Source organism: Thunnus thynnus, chromosome 21, assembly GCF_963924715.1.
Source record: "Thunnus thynnus chromosome 21, fThuThy2.1, whole genome shotgun sequence".
Classification (NCBI taxonomy): Eukaryota; Metazoa; Chordata; class Actinopteri; order Scombriformes; family Scombridae; genus Thunnus; species Thunnus thynnus.
The window spans coordinates 17,026,169-17,045,346 of NC_089537.1; the positions used below are offsets into that span (position 1 = coordinate 17,026,169).

The 19,178-nt window shown below is 39.1% G+C and overlaps 1 protein-coding gene across 1 annotated transcript; it reads left to right on the forward strand.

Moving 5' to 3' along the window:
- The first annotated feature begins 1,696 nt into the window (after nt 1-1,696).
- Nucleotides 1,697-18,663, forward strand: ankrd33ba (ankyrin repeat domain 33ba). Its single transcript, XM_067578040.1, has 6 exons — nt 1,697-3,095; nt 13,162-13,291; nt 13,591-13,731; nt 14,429-14,570; nt 16,018-16,216; nt 17,051-18,663. The coding sequence occupies exons 1-6, from the start codon at nt 2,655-2,657 to the stop codon at nt 17,594-17,596; spliced, it is 1,599 nt and encodes a 532-aa protein (XP_067434141.1). The 5' UTR covers nt 1,697-2,654; the 3' UTR covers nt 17,597-18,663.
- Nucleotides 18,664-19,178: the final 515 nt, after the last annotated feature.

The following is a 19,178-nucleotide window of genomic DNA, read 5'->3' on the forward strand; positions in this document are numbered from 1 at the left end:
TGTTTTACAGACATGTGCATTCAACTTTATGGTCATTTTGGAAGCTGTAGTTTGTGGTGCCGGTAAATTTTGTTGCATTTTACTTAGATGTGTGTTTGATATTTTGTCCACCACCCCATGTACATCAATGGGGGTAGACAAAATATTAGGAAATACTAAGGATTTTAAACAGCTGGAAATAAATGAAATCAGCCTAATTTTCCCCTAATTTCTGCCCATTTTCTCATTAATTGTAAGAATATTTAAGTTTTAGTTGCTGGACCAGAGGTCAGATCAATATGTGTTATGTTTTCTCAACTGAGTTGTGATGCCTATATGATTTTTTGACATTATATATATATATAATATTGTTGTTAATAGATTCATGTGTACTTTTTTATGTTTTCACCGATATATATCTCTGGAAGTTCTAATAGTGACTGTCACCTACACAGCAGCAGACTGATGCCATAGAGATAGAGCAGCCACAGGAGAGGAGAGCTCTCAGCCGGGGGTAGATGAAGGTATTATAATAACAGGTACACACTGGGACTGTTATGCACCTGTTTTTTCCACAGCAGGTGATGTCAGCAAACTGATGTATTAATTACTGAGAGAAAAAAAAACTCTCAAGAATCTCTGTAAATCTGGCTGTGGCATTTAAGTAGCAGAATATTGTAGTATTTTGGCACTCTGTGTAGATACAGTAAACACTACCTAGACCAAATAAGAGTAAACGATAATCCTATTTTTTCACTTTAAACTCTGATAGCATTCTGAAGTTTTACTAAAATTACATATCTGTGGATAAAAAAACAATCAAATATGTAAAGATATTATGAGATATTTTGGGTAAAAACAAGAGAGGGTGCAGAGGTCAAATGTGTACGTTGTTAGTATTTATCTCTTAATCCCGCCTTACCACATGTAGGATATCTATAGCAAGGTCCTCACTCACATGCAAACCGTAATATGAGTGCAGCACCTTCAGTAAGGATTTTAACGCTGCTAGTAGGGTGAATATTAATATAATAACTCATTTCTATTACACCAAATGTCATGGAAAGTGATTGGTTGCCTTAGTGAATCTATGTTTTCCTGACATTATTTTGAAATTAGCATTGACAAGTTCAAAGTTGACACCAGCTATATTTACTACACACAGCAAATTAGTTTGTCTATCATGAAAAGTCTCCTTGGTTGTGCCCACGCAGTCATTTTCACACACCAGGTAGAAAAGCATTTATTTTTTGCACAAACAAATATTTTTTCTTTTCCCATGAGATGAAACTTTTACACGCATGCACCTAGCCCCAACTTTCTCCATACTTCAGCACCAAACAATGCAACCCAATGTCACTATTATCTCAACTAGCCAGTGGACAAGAAAATGAAAGAGAAAGAAAGAAAGGTGGCTGAACAGAATACACTAAGGCTGTATTTAAAATAAATGATCTTAGAAACCTAACACGCTGTGATGGAAAACATCCTTCATGAGCATTTTAATAATCATTATCTGCCTTATTATCCTGAAAGTTGGGGTCCCCCAATTGGTTCACTGTAACCTGATGCCCTGAAGACTGTGTAATCAAATGACTCATCACGGGCTGGCACATGAATGCTGGTTTTCCCCATAGTTTTCATGAGTCAGATGAAGACTTCATACACTTAGGGATTTTTTCAAAAAAGAGAAGTGCGGGGTTTTTATTTGTTTTTCAAATGAACTAAACACCAAAAGCATTGTCACACCATCACACTATTGATTTGTAACCTCTCTGACTTTTGCATTGTTTGGTTACTAGCACAGTTCCCTAAAAATCATTAGTTGCTACATGTGTGTGTTTTTGACAAAGAAATAATTTGTATTAAACTGCATTTTACAGAAAAAGCATATCAATACAGTACAATAGAGGTGTTCTATTTCTGCCACTGGACTTGTTTCCACCGCAGTGGAAGGTTTTCCCCCATCTGACGCTTTGAATAAAAAACTTCCTCTTTCCCTGTGAATCCCTATTTAGATACTAGGGGGATAAATACAGATCGCCTACATATAACTGCATTGTTAAAGTCAATGTAATTAAGACTACAACAAACAATCTAAATCCCTGTAGGGATACTGTAGGAATATAGGGTCCCGTCAAGTAGAGATAGTAGAATTAATCTCTTAGTAGACAGGGGAGAGGGAGAGAGTCCTAGTCCCATCTAATCGGATTAGGTGACTATAGGTTAACAGGCTGCTGTCTCTCTCCGCCCTACATGGGATGGTCGTGTGCGCAGCACTTTTACTCTGCTGTAGCTTCACTCTATGACAAAACGGAATTTCTCAACACATGTGCTCTCAAACCTGATGGGCACAAACACAACTAAGCGTGGTTTCGTTTTGTGGGCGCGCGAAAGAATAGGGTCTCGTGGGACGTTCTCGGTTGAAATGCGTATAGCCTAATGTCAACAACTCTGCGAAGATGACTGATGTTCAACTTGTAGGCTATATATGATACCGCGGGTAACGGAGTGTGCGTAATTTGGGCTCACGTAGGCGATGTAACTGACTTTTTTTTTTTTTTGGCAGAGTAGCTTGTTCTGATCTTTCTGAAGAGACAGCCAGTCCCATGCCCGCGCCCCACGTGCCAGGCTGCACTCTACCCCGAGGACAGTGCCCTAGGCTCGGGGGTTAGATGGTGCTGATCACGGACGACAGGGATGGAGGAGGCGCATCGTCGGTCCGGGTCAAACAGCTCCAACAGAAAACCGGGGGAAGTACTGCCCTAGTCCACCCGACCATAGTCGAGGAGCCACCGTCCAACTCTGACGATGAGGACTATCTGGGGTCGTGCGAAGAGGATGATGAGGAAGACGATGGAGGTGAGGAAGATGATGATGAATTCGAGGAAGTTGACTTTGAGGACTTGGACGATTGTCGGAGTATCGCGTCGGACGACTCCTTCTACCCGCCGGATGATGTGTTCGCGGACTCGGAGCGCACCCCGTCTCCGGACAGCCCGGAGCCGCTGTCTCTTTTCCAGGCGTGCTGCACCAACAACGCGGCTATCGTCCGGATTATGATACGACATGGAGTGAAGGAGGAGGAGGTCAAGCAGACGGACAGGAATAACAGGGTATGAATCATATAGCCCATGTAGCTAATTTACGGTTGTCCACAAGTGTTACCAAAGAAGATGAGAACTTTCTCATCTCGCCTATTTGAGGGACAAAAATGTTTTGTTGAAGTTGATTGTTCAGTAGTAAGTTGGGTTGTATTACATTCGTTTTCCTGCCAGTCAGTGACAGAAGTTCGGTCAAGGGGCATGGGATTCAGTAGGTATTGAACTAATTAAGTCTGGGCTTGCTGCAGTGGCTTACTTACCCACTTCCAGTCCTTGGGAAAGTATCTACTCTGACCTCTATTCAGTACCTTTAATGTTGTGGTAGGCAATGAAATTTACTTTCCCATGAATGCATGTTGACCTGCATCAATGAAAACTTCTCAATAAGTCTGTAACTTCATTGCAAAGATTAATAAGTTAACAACCAATGATATTAATTTATAAGGAGATCTGGATCTATTAGACAACTAGGGTGCCAGTGGGTTTGACAATGCTCTATCTTAAATCTTATACAGGTTTTCATTCAGACATTCCTCGATACAGTTCATTTTTATAATGAGCTCACACCTGTCCTAAATCATTTTTCACACCATACCATAGATGTCTGACAGAACTGTGATCAGTATGTGTGTGTTGACAGGCTTCAGTTTTGCAAGAGCGAGCAACCTTTACTTTAAAAAAAATCTCTTACAGTAAGCACAACATATTAATCTGTGTGTAAGTGTGTGCGTGTAGTCATGCAGCCTTATGTGAGTGTGTGTCCGGCTGCATTTTCTTGCTCTTGATTTGGATTCAGTTTGGGGATAAAACATCTACATTAGGATAATCGCATTAGTGTGTCTAAGAGCAATTTGAGCAGTCTTATTAATGACATATAAATGAATGAATAAAACCATAAATTAGGGAAGTAGCAGTTTGTTATACTAATATCAGGCTATATAAGAACATTGTATAATAGATTTTGCCAATATCAAACACTACTATCAATAGCAACATGTAATCATTAATATACCACTGCAGTTCAATGACTCCAAATTAAATAACCAAATTTATATTTTTCACCGAAGGTAATTTATCAAAACAAAAAAAAAATCCTTGTTGGAAAATTATCGGTGTTCTTGCGCATCATTCACTCCTGCCAAAGAACTGCAGCCCAGGGCAAAGAGATGAATCCATAATGATGGAACTAGACTAGTTTTCATTCATGTGGACATTTCGCTAATAGTAATTGAATTGGCTGGCAGTGAGCTTCATGCTAAAAATTAATCACAGGCCTCTTACCATTAATTGTTGTGACTCCCATGTGTGTTCCTGTTCACTTTGTGATAACTTTTCATCTGTGAAAAGTTGATAGAGCACTTTCCTGAAGCAGATTTCTTGGACAAAGTTTCAGGTGTAAGTAGCTAAATATAACTATAGTTTTAGAACTACATTGGAGAATTTTGAGGCTCAGTGTTTTGATCAAATAAAACTTGACCATAGATGCAGAGGGAGAAAGAGTTTTCACAGCTAGTGTGTGTTTTAATATGACAGACTTTACATCACAAGTCTTTAACTTGAGGTACCCCCATCTCTATTTGTCCCTTCTACTATTTCACCTTCTCTTTCCTTACAGTACCTCTCACCACCTCTCCCTCCTTATTTTTCTATTTTTCTGCATGTACACTGTATAATCAGTGATGAGGTCATGGGAAGGAAGAGTGGAGTGACATCACTGGAATGCAGAGGTTTCTCCCTCTCTTCTTCTCTGCTATATAACAGGCAGGGCAGAGGGACACACATGCTGCCCAGTCCCAAACAGAGAATGGTCAAAGGTCCTGGGATTCATTTTGAAAGCACCCCAAAACACATGTTCATGTACTGTGTGTGTGTGTGTGTGTATAGCAGAGAGAGATACAGTTATGTGTTTTCCTTGTGCATTGTTTGAGCTTGTGCGTTTGCAGTTTATTTTGCTATGCCACTTGACCTCAGAGATGTAAAAATTCCCTGAGACACAATACAGGTTAGGTAAGTGGCAACACACCCATTGGAAACACATATTGATAGAAATCTGTTATGCTCATTAGTGCATGTCTGTGTGTGTGTGCGTGTGTGTGTGTGTGTGTGTGTGACTTCAACATCCTGTCACAGATGTCAACATCCTAATACAAAACACACAGCTTGACCAAGTGCATTATGTACCACGTAGACTACTTTGCCTTTCTATTATGAGCTCTTTTTTTTTAAAAATGTTTAATGTTTAATATTGAGATTTGTTAATCCCGAAAAACAAAGAAACTACTGTAGATGTTGTGTCGTATTATGTATACAGTATATGGAAATAGAAGGATTTATATACAGTAGGGTTGCAATTGTCTGGAGGATCAGAAAGCATTCAGACATGTAGCTGTTTCACAGTTAAAGTAGGTTTAACAAGTAGAATAAAAAATATATGTTTAACATAAATACATCAGCTCAATTTGGGTGTTATTCATATTTTGTAGACTATGTTAGAGAACTAAAGGTTCTGGGATATTATTCAGCCATATTATTCCATGCATAATAATGTGTTGCCTCTGCTCTCTGTTGTCCCTTTCAACAGGGAGGTCAAAGATCAGGGTCAGCTACATAACCACAGCCCACACCCAGTAGAGATTCTGTGTTTTGCATAAAGGCACGTCAGCAGGGTGGATGGTTGCAGGCTCAGGAGATTAACCATGAACAAATTAATTTTAAGGGCTATATGTAACACAAGGTTTGTGTTCCGTGATATGTTGGTGAACACAGGAACAGCAGCGATTGGCACCAAAGAGTAAGAGTCTATGCCGCTCCACGGTTTATAGAAAACACCTAATCACTTCACACCAATATTGCCCAGAAAGAGTTCAAATGTTAAGCAACAATCCCTCATATGGACAAAATATCCACATCACATCACAGCACAGGTTAAGACATGCAGAGATGGTAGAAAGTCAAGTCAAATAGCCAACATTTGCAAAAAAATAACCTCATGTGACATAACAGGAAAGACAAAACTGCTGAAAGATCCTATGTTGAGGCTTATAAAAAGGCTTATCTAGAAAAATATATGTTTTTATACTGAAAAGTTATAAACCATCCAGCATAACTTTTGATATTATTTTTTGTAGCATGTTTCGGAGGACTTTGATCTTATTGCAAACCCATTTTTTCTCAACCCAGCCCTTGAAAAGTAATAAAATCATACTTTCCACTGCCAACATGTTTAAACTTGATTAACCAGAATCACGATCACAACAAAATAAACCAAACAAACAGTTGTTGCCATAAACAGACAGTACCCTGCACCCTAAGGAGACAGAAAGTCAACAGTCAATGTTTCAACTAAACACGGGCTGAATACTAAATTTGGTAAAAAAAAAAAAACTTAATGACAAGCCATTATGTAGGTCGTATGCAAGCACGTGTATGTAATTCTCCTAGTTTGTGATTAGAGCATAGTAATTATAAATGCTCTCAGAATCTCTGTATTCTCAGTATTGTGACTGTGATGGATGACATTTCAACAAACTATTGACACTGGTTTGAAAAGAAAGTCAATAAAAAAAACACATCATGTTTATCTCGGTCATTATAAAGTTGACTTTTGTGTGTTTGTGTGTGTTTGTGTGTTTGTGTGTGTGTGTGTGTGTTGATGCTTCTTGTATCTTGTATCAAATTAATACCAGTGTCCTCAGGCACCTCTAACCCTGTTTAGGACAGAGTGTGTTCCTCTTGCAGCGAATTGGATAAGCTGTCATGCTCACAAAACTCAATAAATACACACACACATACGTACGTACACACACACACACATGCACACAATCCAATCGGCTCAAATGAGGCCACCCCTGCCTCTCTTTCTCTCTCCAACACACACTCTCCTCCTCTAGAGCATCAAATTTTCCAAATAGGGCGAAATCAGGTGACAAACAAGGACAAATACAGTATTTTTATATTACATGACAACAGGCAACAAAGTTAACCACAGTGTCACGCAGTCAGGAAGAATGACTGACCAACACACAGATCGACCACCAGGCCGACAGGCAAACAGGCTAAATGAGGCACAGGCGGGGAGAGACAGAAATTTGGCACCGCAAACGGTAGCAGGCATGATGCTGCTAGCAAATACAGATGAGTGGAAAAATCAAAGCGACAGTCATACACATCTGATTTGATACGGCCATGTGAACGCCGAGCTGCAGAAAGAGACAGTTAACAGGGAAGCTATTGACAGAAACATGGCCTAGTGCGTTTGCTTCTGGTGTACAGTCTGGGATTGAGGGCGGTCTAGAGTGTATTTGCCTGTGTGTGTGTGTGTGTGCTTGAACACAAAGACGTACTGTAAAATGCAAAACGAATGCCACGCTCTACACTTGGCTCGTGCAATTTTTCTGCAGGTCTATGATGATTTGAAGGATTTAGCTCAGTGTGATCTTTAAATTTGTCTTGTGAAACTGTACTTATTTTGAAATAAAGAAAGGAATTAGATTAGGTTTATTTTATTAAGGGGCACAAGAAGGTAGTGAGATTTATTTACAGGAAAAGTCACCTAGGGTTGGCACAAGAGGCAGGGAACTCACAAGGGAACAAGCCTATTGGTTGTTCCAGGATGTTAAGCCAGGACCAGACATAATAGAGAGATTAAGGTTTTTACTTTGTATGAGTGCTTACCTGGTTGTTTATGATGGTGTTTGCCTTGATAGGACACTTTTTTTAGCCCACCTCCACCCCTGGAATCCAGTTTTGCAGTGTGCAGTACGCTCATTTAAACTTTATCTACTGCAATGTGTTTTACTATTTGTAAGGTAGAATTTTTCAGTTGTAGCAGAATGAGGAACATCACATGTAGTTTAGTGGACTATAGGACTGTTGGGACTGTGATAATATCTGATTAATTCTGTCCATTTTGAGATCTATATTGAGCAAAAACTGTAAAATGATTATTGGTTATAAACTACTTGAAAATGAGATATTCCAGATCATCTTTCATTTCAGTGCCAGTTACAGCCAATCAATTCATTCATGCTAATGTGAAGATTCTGCTTTTCAAAATTATTAAAGTGCAAACATGTACTTCTGTGGTCGGCTTTAATTTGCATTTTGGAAGACCGTTGAAATTGGGCTGGGAAACCTGTATTTACTGTGTGTCTGTAAAGAATTTTAAGGGTTACACTAGGTATTGTGTCATCCACGTTGGACCCAATTACTACAGAATTCCCATATTAACTGTAGATACACAGTTACGTCTCTCCCTCCCCCTCGCTCTGTGTCTCTCTGACTGATAAGGCTAAGCCTTTCTATTCCTAGCCCTGGATATTCCCCAGATTACTTAGTGAGTGTGTGTGTGTGTGTGTGAGTGATTGAGTTGTTTGGGGCTTGTGCAAAACCCTGATTTTTGGGTTAGTGGTTAGGTTAAGTCTCCAGGAAATAAATGTAAGTCTGTGTAAATACCCCAAAAGTGACTTAAGTAAACCTGTGTGTGTGTGTCTTTGTCTCTGCATCTATATAGGCTAATAATAAGTTGACCAGGATTTGTGTGTGTGTTCAGACTGCACCAGAACTCATTGACCTTGATTGCAAATGGAAGTTTGACTTAAAATCCACCTAAAATTAAAATTATTTTTCACTAAGGAATCAACATATCACCTTGGTTCGTTATGACTGATGTATTTATTGGTCAAAATTGTCATTGCCAAAAAGAAATTAAAATTGTATTTGTTTTAATGTGGTGATAGTGCCCCCTATGTTGGTTTTCTCTTGTGGATGTGAATTTCTGGTACAAACTGATGATGCTGGTATGTTAATTCAATTGTTGAAATATGTGATACATAGACAGTATATCACTTCATTTCCAACAGCCTAACAGACAGAAACTGGTCATCTTGTTATCAGAAAATATTAATATAGCAAGATAGAAATCTCACAACTACATTTTTATTTATATTTGTAGTTTTAAAAAGAACTGGACGACAATGAAGAGATACAATATTTTAACAGTGACTAACTAATGAAACACTGACCACAGTAACAGAACTCATATGCTCATTTTATCTGAATCCTGGCTGTCAAGGGTGCAGCTTCATCCTCATTCTCATCCTCACTATCTAAAGACTCAATTTCTGGCAGATTTCCATCAGCCAGAAGTTCCAGGACCTCTACTGCTGTATACCCTGAATACGAACATTTTTGGACAAATACTTTTTATACTATGCCAATACATTGTTTTTTTATATCAAAACTTAATTTTCATAATATAAATTGAATTGCTCAGATTACATCTCTTTAGATCTGGTGTTCACTGTAATGGACAATGACTTTTAAAAAAATTAAACTTGTTATGCTATTAGATATATAATGCTTAATGCTTAAATATTATGTTTAACACATCAAATGTAGAAGTTAATGTTTAAAAAATGTATATAATGCTGTTATAAAAGTTACTTCGAAAGGCTCTGATGTACTGGTGCCATGCTTAACTTCAGTGTGATGTAACTTTTTCAAATGTCAACCAGTTGGGCCATACTTCCATCTGATTGGTTAATTAGGGTCTACTAAATAACCAATCAGAAGACAGTTATGTAAATCATACATAAACATAGAAAAAAAACACCTAACATGTGACGTCCATCGCAATGGACACCAGGTCTGAAGGGGTTAAATGCACTGCACCCAACCTTGTACTTTACAAGCTATTCTAAAAAGAAAACTGCACTTCAATCAAAAGAAACTTTTTTGGGACTGCATTAAATTTGGGGGTAAAAGCCTCTTCACATTTTATGAAAGCAGCTGCAATTCAGTGTAATGGAACAGATGAGATTATGGTCAGGGAAGATGTATGTCTATGTCCATCAGCATAAAGTGATGAAAGCTTTAAAATTGCTAGTCTACATAATCCCCCCAAAAAACTATTGGCGAGGATGTGAATCTCTGCCATGTTCAAAGCCACTCTTTACATTTTGCTGTATTTCCATCTTTTAACACACACACATGCACTACTCACTTATCCGTCTCTGGTAGTACCTCTCTTGATTGTTTCAGGCTTGTTGAACTGCCAGGTAGTGATGTTATTTTTATCCCCTTAGCCCCATAGTTTGTCATTGAGTGGGTAATATTGTGTAGCACATGAGCCTTTTTGCCATTCATGAGTGTTTCTGCCCTTGTATGCTGCGTGTGCATTTTGCCGTTGCTCCGCGCTCGGATTCTTCAATCACCAACATCGCCAGCAGCCACAAGTAAAGTGCATCAAAATCGGAGCGCAATAGATGTAACAAATATTCCTGCGTGTATGATAGGGGTGTGCTAGTAGAAAACTAGAGCCTGGGAGAAAAAGGTAAAAAAAAGAAAAAAAGTTAAATGCTTGCGTGTGCATGTTTGTGCGTGAGTGTGTGTGAAAAAGGTTCACAGAGAAAACAGGACATTGTCTGTCGACTGAGATTGCTGCAGACATGCTTCAGGGCATGCTGTTAAAGTGCATCACAGCAAGGCTGGAGGCTTGCCAAGAATGTGTGTGTTTGTGAGAGTGAAAAAGAGAGACATAGACCTACATGTGCGTGTCTAACCAGATAGATTTATCTGGGTCTGTGCCACTGGAAGTGAACTTATTCCAGACAATCCAGGACCTCTCTCCACGGTTTCGCGTTAAAACTCTCAGGGCTGACAACACTGCTGTGACCACATCTCCAGCTGGCTGACTGCCTGGCTCGTTTTAGCCAAAAGTTAAGTTACATTTGTCTTGCAAGTGAAACCATGTCTACCATATATGTACTATAAATGCTGCAAGGCATCATTTTAACTGAGCCTGTGCTGAGAACTGAGAACTAAACCTGTTATTTTGAGCTTTCTCCAGCAACCATAGCTCAAATATAATTCAGATAAATTACTTAACTGTAATAGAGCTGGAATGATTAGTCGATTTATCAATTAGTTGATCAAGAGAAACTATTTCAATAATCGATTCATCATTTTAGCCATTTTTCAAGCAAAAATGCCAAATATTTGATGGTTCTAGCTTCTCAGATGTGATAAATCACCGCTTTTCCTCGTCTTAACATTATAGTCAAGTGACTATATTTTGGTAGTAGTAGTTAGTAGTACTATGTAAGTTTGGGTTCTTAGAAATTGTGATGGGCATCTATCACATTTATCAAAGTTTTCTGTTGTTTTATAGACCAAATGATTAATGGATGAATCAAAAAACTAATATGCAGATTAGTTGATTAGGAAAATAATTGTTAGTTGCAGCCCTGAATTTTAAATACATAAAATGATGCTGATATTGATTCAATTCAAGACAATTAAAATGGGGATATGTGGTAGGCTGACGCAGACTTTGTAAGTTTTCTTAAAGTTTCAGGCTTTCTCTGTACCATTCTGTAGTCATTATTATATTTATTCATTTCAGCAAGACAGAACTTTTGATCACATCTGTACCAGAGTTTGAAAGTTAGTGGAGTAACACAGTGTACCTGGAAATCAAGACTAAAATCTCATCGTGCCGAGACGTGCATCAAGTAGATTTTATGAGTACACTTATGAAGAGAACATCATGTCACTGAGCCAGATTCACAAATCTAAGTCAAATCAAGGAATATTAAATGTGGAACAAATTGTAACAACTTACACACACATAATATACTACTTTACTCTTTCCAACAAAGTAGCAATGTTTGAATTGATTTGTGAAGGCTGATATTTAACTCTTTAAGGTACTGATCTGATATCCATATGGTATTATGTACAGTATGTACCAACAAGTTTAATACCCTGTGGTTAGAATATTTGATTTCAAGCAATGCACTAATTGGAAAACTCTTTCAATATGCATGCAGAGAACATTTTCTGGAAATACAAATTAAACTGCCTGCCATATGTCTTGATTTCTTTCATCAGCACAACATTAAAAAAAAATTGCTGGCCTGACTGACCTTTCCAGCACACCTGGCTTTAATAAAGCACTAATTAAGAGTCTCAGTAGGATCTCCTATCTTGCCAATTAATAGCTCGTTATGAACAACATGTTGTTTGTTTGACTTTGTTGCGAGTTAAATTTTTTCCGATCACTCCAAGTTCACAAATTACACTTGTTAGCCTGCATACACCTAATTAAAAAAAATAGCAGAGCCTTCAACATTATGTAGATTTGACTTGTTCCTTAGCATGGTATAGAACTACAGAATCTATAGTCATTTAGCTTTTTTAAATGGATCATGCATATTACGTATGTGACTTCTCTCATTGAGGTCCATTTAGAGGCAGCATTCAATGCAAGATGCAATGCGTTTTAGGGCTTTAATACTACTATATATTTGTTTCATCATGTTTTAATTACTATGACTTCCTGTAGGAATCAGCATTTTTCCACATATGCCCATCTAGTGATAGACATTTCTTTCTCATAGAAATATTTCATATATAAATGTATATATATATATATGTACACTGTGATATGTCAATTGAGAACTCTGTGTTCCTAAATTCTACTCACAGCTTCCTCCCCATCTCAGCTCTTTCCTTGCCGTGGCAAACTTGTTTGTCTTGGCTGACGAAGTGTGCACCTTCCGGAAAGTACCCAACTTTTACAGGAGTTTTCCAGGCTCACACACTCCCAAACTCACATAAACCCACACTCAAAGACTAACATTTACACATACAGTAAATCCACACACACACACACATAAAAGGGTACCTGTTCTGGCAGCAACACACAGACGCACAAACATAAAAGTACACAACATCAGACAGACAGCTTATTTTTCTGCTGAGTTTAAGATGGCTCAGTTCGCAATGAAAACACAACAGGTGTCATATTACTTCACAGATATTAGTTTTGAAAGATGCACAAAGGTCCCCTGGCCTTGTGGAAGCCTACTGACACTGCCGTGATCGCATTTTTCTTCATACTACTTCCTATATGTCAGCACTTTACTGCAGTTTTGCTTCATCTCCTTTGACATGTTTTTTTTTTTTTTTCCTCTGAACATTTTTTTTGCTGATTCCTTAACTCAAGCCTCTCTTCTTTCCCTTCTTCTTTCAACTCCTCCATCTCCATCTCCTGTCCTGTCACTTTTTGTCTCAGATAGGGCTGTTGATTGCATGTTACCAAGGTTACGTTGACGTCGTCATAGCGCTGTCTCAGTGCCCGTATCTGGATGTGAACTGGCAGGACAGCGAGGGAAACACAGCTCTCATCACCGCTGCTCAGGCAGGTAAGACCCACACATACACACACATAGACATCGGACACAGTGTATTAAACACAGGCTTAGTTACAGACGCAGTGACATATTGGTTCACAGCGCTGTTGAACACATGCACGCTCGGATACAAATAGACACACGTTGGCACCGATGCTGACACAGATGAGTGCAGAAGAATACAAGTTTGCATTAGCTGCACAAGCTTTTCCCAACATAAGTGATCATTGTGTGGTGTGAAAGAGAGTTTTAAAAGAGTTTTTTTGTATTGTGAGCTACACTAACTACTGTCCTTCCCTGTGTTCTCTAAGGCCACATAACAATCACCAACTATCTGCTCAATTACTACTCTGGGTTGGACGTTGAGAGGAGAAACTGCCATGGCTTCACCGCTCTGATGAAAGCTGCCATGCAGGGCCGAGTTGAGTGTGTGCGCTCGCTTATGATGGCAGGTGAGGAAAAACGGCTGTAATTGTATGTTGGATTCAGACAAACACTGACTGTACACAATCTTTTGATCAGGTACTCTTTTCATGAGGTACAGGCCTTTCATCATCATACTTGTTATATTGCAATTTGAAAGAAGATGTGGAGATATTTGGAACTTTCGAGGTCTGGAACAAATTACACTGATTTTTTTCGGAACTGATGTAGTTTATTCCGCCATTATTCTGCCATCAGAGCAGCTCATTAAAGTGTGAACAGATTTTCCGAAATTTGTTGGACAGATGGACAATTTGAATCCCTTTTGGCGGTAATCCAGATTGTGTTATTAGATGATTAGTCTTTTTTTAACTGTAACTATGAAACTTGATAGCAAATCATAAAAGTGGTTTTCATTGTCAGCATGTGAGCTTAATGTAATCTGGGAATGATGGGAATGACATCTGTAGATTAATTTTTCAACATGTTTATTTCAGAATTTATTGCATTAATACAGATCTATGAACTGGCTTTGTCTGACTGATATGGCTATTTTTTGCTACATTGGAGGATTAGTGTGTGAGCATGTTGTATATGAGTAATCGTCAGCACACAGACAGATGGCAACCTTCGCATCTTTCAACCTTTTAACCTTTATGTACCCTCCAGCTATGTGACCTTTTATTCACATCTTTAATATTTTTTCTCCTGCCTCATGTCCACCAGGAGCTGCCCTCAATGCGAGGGACTTTGGCCGCCACTTGACTGCCAGGGAGTGGGCCATTTTTACAGGCCGTTATGAAACCGCCTGGGTGATGACACGCCTGATGGAACGGCCCTGTCCCCACCAGTTCTTAGACACGTACAGGTAAAACTTATAGCTTGATGTCCGTCTGTTACGTACACTATCTGAGAAACTTGAAGAAGTGATGCATTGCAGTATTTTATGAGCTGTATAAACATTCTAGCCTGTAGAAAACAAATGATCCTGACTAGCATCCTAGCTGTGTGGGATGCTAGTTAGGACAGGTTTTGTTGGACACATGTTTAGATTTCCTGCACTTTCTTTTATGACTGTTTGCTGCCATCATTAGTTTTGCTGTGTGTTCCCCTTCAATGAGTTCAGTTCACTGCTTTTCACATCTGCACAGCACACACAGAGCCATGGGGATTTAGGTATGCAACACAAGTTCAGAAATAGAAACACACTGTTAGTGTGGAGTAAAAAAATGTTTCTTTAGTTTAATATGAAAAAGTTGTTTATATAAGTAAAGTATAAAAATATATATGAAGTATATATTGTGGATTTAAGGATGGTCAGTGCAAATGGTTACTGATTTATCAGAAAGGAAGAAAAGTAAAAGCTGCAGGGAAATAACCAGCCCAAGTACACAACATACAGTTTTACACATGCAGAATGTAACAATTGATGCAGAGCTTTGGTCAGAATTGTGCCAAAAAAGTTTGTCAGCCCCTATTAATGCTAGATATAGATCGATTCATTACAACTATCGTCACTAACTCTATTTCACACCACAGAGACCGCATAAATGTGGTGTAGAGGAGGGCTCATTGTTGCAGAGCACCTGGCCATGTACAAAACTCAGTACCTTCTGCTACAACTTCTGGTACATTATGACAAAAGTGACAGGATTTACCTTACCATTGGATCCACAAATTCTTACAAACATTAGTGCACATTTAAGGAACTTTCAAAAAAGTTTTGAGAAATAGCTTTTGCATTGCTAGGAAGTGTATAGCAATGACATGGAAGTGCCTCATCTCCTCATAGCTAGATGGTTTTTGGAAACAGTTTCATTCCAGTTGAAAAGATCACATATACTCTCAGAACTCAGACACCTTTCTAAAGATTTGGCAACCCTATTTGACTAACATCTTGCCAATGCCTGTATCCGATTTGAAAATGTTATCACGAGTGATACGCCACTAGACGTCTATGAATAAGTCAGAGTTGTTTGCATTGTCTCTTTTTATTTCATGTTACATTTCTTTATATATTCATTTGATTTTTTAAAAATTTATATTTAATTAACTACTACCTACTCCTTTTGAGTAAGGTCCCTTTTTAGTTTGTATGTGCATGGGACAGGGAGAGGATTCAGAGCCATGTTTGTGTGTGTTTTTGTGTGTGTGTGTGTACCTTGTCTTGTTAAATCTAAAATTAAATATTTAAAAAAAAACTTTTACTTATGCAATAAACAACAAAAAACACAACACAAAAGTAGCCTTTCCAGGGTATAAGACTTACTTCAGTGTCTCTGTGCAGTGGATTTATATCAAACTTGCTCTCCCAGTCTAGAGTGGCCCCCACTGGCATCACTGGTGGCCAAAGCCCAGGAGCCCCGCGGCTGTCTGAAGCGCCTGTCTGACACTGTGCGCAACGTCTTCAACATTGCAAATGTCAACAACCCTCAGGACGAAGGTGTCATCGACCACATGGTTTCTGTTACAACTGCCATGAGGAGCCCTTTCATTGCAGTGGCATGCCATACAGTGAGTGATTACAATTTTAAATCCTGTTTGCTGCTCATTACCCATGTTGCTGAGCGTCACACAATATTGATTTGCAGAAAAAAACTGGTAAACAGCATCATTGCCAAGCTATGAAGCATTTGAAGTTCATGATTTTCTGCAAACTCTGGCGCCTTTTAGAGTGCATGTTTGGAAATAAGACAAACAGCATTTTTCAATTATAAACCCTGATAAGGTGAAGCAACTCTTCATGATAAGGAAGGATTTTTAAGGTGAAGCAAGTCTTTAAATTTGCTGTCCTGTGCTTTATTCCTGGTGGTATCTGCACACACTCAGCACACACTCGGAGTTATCAGGGCTCATTTTCTTATCTTCAGATGGACACATACATTCTTGTGCAATGTGGTAATCACCTTCCACGGACATGAAATGCAACTGAACAGTAGATATTTGTGTGTTTCTGCATTAGTGTGCAAATTACTTCTGTTTCAGCAGTTGTCCATTAGTAGAGGTCTTTAGTTTTTATCACTGCTGCAGAAGCAATGTGAAAAATGCAAATTTTGTGGTAATAATGCTATTAAAGGATAACTCCGGCATTATTTTATGTTTTATTTTTATCTGCAAAATCTAATTTTCATGGGATTTGTTCACAGTAATTAAAGGATGTAATTAAGGCCAGCCTTATCTGTTAAGCAGGTTATTCATGCAAGATTACCAGTATTGAAATGCTGCAAACAAAAGGGAGACTCAGCACAGCTTTTTTCTAATAAAAACCCAGCATGCTGTTAATGTTGCTACTAATACTATAAGTGCTTATGATGATAATAACAATCAGAGACCTGTTTTATTTTTCAGGTGTGTCCTGACAGCCCTCCAAGTGTGGGAAAACGGCGCTATGCAGTTCCTGAGATCGTCCGCCAGCAGCGTGCCAAGGAGCTCCGCACCATCAACCCTGACAGGTTGGATAGTCACCTCAAACTCTTTGAAAATTCCAAAGTCACACTGGTGGCCAAGAACTCAGCCGACCGGCGTGCCAGCCTTCAGGCCCAGAGCATGGTGCCTCGACACAGGAGCTCCAGCCTGGGCATAGTGGCTTACAACGAAGCCCTCGAGCTGCGGAGAACCAGCCTGCTCCCCCTGCACATGGTGCTGAGGAGGAGCAGCGTCAGGCCGGGGCTCAGCATCCCAAAGGTGAGGGTGTCCAAGGCCCCCACACCAACTTACGAACCAGAAAAGGTCCGCAGGAAGAGCAGCGCCAAAGATGGAGGGGGGCACCTGCTGCAGATCCCAAAGTGGCGGTACAAGGAGCTAAAAGAAGAAAGGAGGAAAGCCGAGGAAGCTGAGAGGAGGAGGCTGGAGGCTGTAACTAAGAGACACCTTGCTGCCACGAAAAGGAAATAATATCATTGCCTCAGAGGATGTAATGTACACTAACCAAATGCTGGACAAGTCATGAAGATGGACAGATCTGGCTCTAATATTTCTCTACAAGCTTATGTGCTCAGGGTGAGCCTAGAATTACCAGCAGTGTTCCTAAAACAGGACGGAAGACTAAATGTTGCTTTTTGTCTGCTCAGTTTCGTATCCTTAATCGAATTCCACTCATGTCCAAGGAAACGATGCAGGTTTGCCTCTTAAAAATGGCCGCCGGAGCTTTGACAGCTTTAGAAGTGCACGATGCTCAGTGTCCTTTTCTGATGTCAGACATTGAATACCCAGGGGATTTGATACTTGAAATGTTTTTAGCTTAACTTATTTTTCATATTTATTGCTTTTTAAAGCAGTCAAGATGGCCAAGTCTATATTTTGTTACGCTTTGGGTACTCAGTACAGCCATGTTTTTGTAGTGTGTTCCACTGTGTTTGAGCATAAGACACATTAACACAGATTCTTTCAGACTCTAACCGCAGCAGAAATGGCGTGTTCATATTTCAGCCTAAAAGATGGAAGCAATTTATTAAAGATGTTAAAATGTTTCCATGGAGAATACTAATGGGCAATGTCTTATTGACTGAGAAAGCTAAAGCGTAGAATCTACTGGCATTCAACAGAAATATTTTAGATGCTTTTTGTTTTGCTTTATGATGACAAACCCATGAATGTATTTTGAAAAATGTATTCCGATTAGCAATTTGGGATGCTTTTTAATGACAAACTTTATTTTTTACTCCATATGGTCTTTTTCACATACTGATTGACAACTCTGTTTTCTAGACTTAATGTTAAAGATCAGGACAGAATAGAGCACTATTGTGATGTAACACTTAAAATCTTTACCAGGTAGGAGAAAAGTTGATATTTTTTCAAAATGTTTACATTGCGAAACTTCACAGAACACTGGTTATATTAGTGATAAAGTATCATGCAATGACTGAAACTCTTAGATGTGTGTTTGCATTCTATATGGGTGCATGGCGTATACAGGGTATGGATGATGTGAAAGAAATAAACACTTCTGCTAACAGTGACTTTGGATGTGGTTGTGATTAAGCCGGATATTGATGCTCTAATGCAATGTTAATAAGAAAATAATAGGATTTCTTGCTCTTCTTCCCTTCTTGATTTTCATAAAACATCTCAGAATTAAGGGAATGTGTTTCATCCACTAACAATGACAGCAAAAAATTAAGTCAATAACCAAACCAGGGTGCGCCTCGGCCAACGTGACAGAAGGAACTAAAGCAATAATCCCAGACATATGGACCCTCTGATAAAAACAGCCGACCCATTATAGAGCAAGAGGTCAGCTCCCTGTTTTAACATTACAACAATGAAAATAATGGGGTGCAAAAAAGCCGTGAGTTTAAACACACAGAGCCACGGGCAAAGCACATTGTCGGGATTTTTGAGAGCACAATTTCACGGTCCTAACTCCTCTCGGCGATTGCAGCTTAAGTGCCATCCAAGAGTGTGTGTCTAATATACATGGTGATGAGTTGCTAAGGGGTTACAAGGGCACTGCGCAGCTAAATCATTTCTTCAA

Coding starts and splice junctions, on each gene's coding strand:
- ankrd33ba (XM_067578040.1), top strand. CDS start 2,655: ATGGTGCTGATCACGGACGACAGGGATGGAGGAGGCGCATCGTCGGTC. Junction 13,732..14,428: donor GCGCTCGCTTATGATGGCAG/GTGAGGAAAAAC, acceptor CATGTCCACCAG/GAGCTGCCCTCAATGCGAGG. Junction 14,571..16,017: donor CAGTTCTTAGACACGTACAG/GTAAAACTTATA, acceptor TTGCTCTCCCAG/TCTAGAGTGGCCCCCACTGG.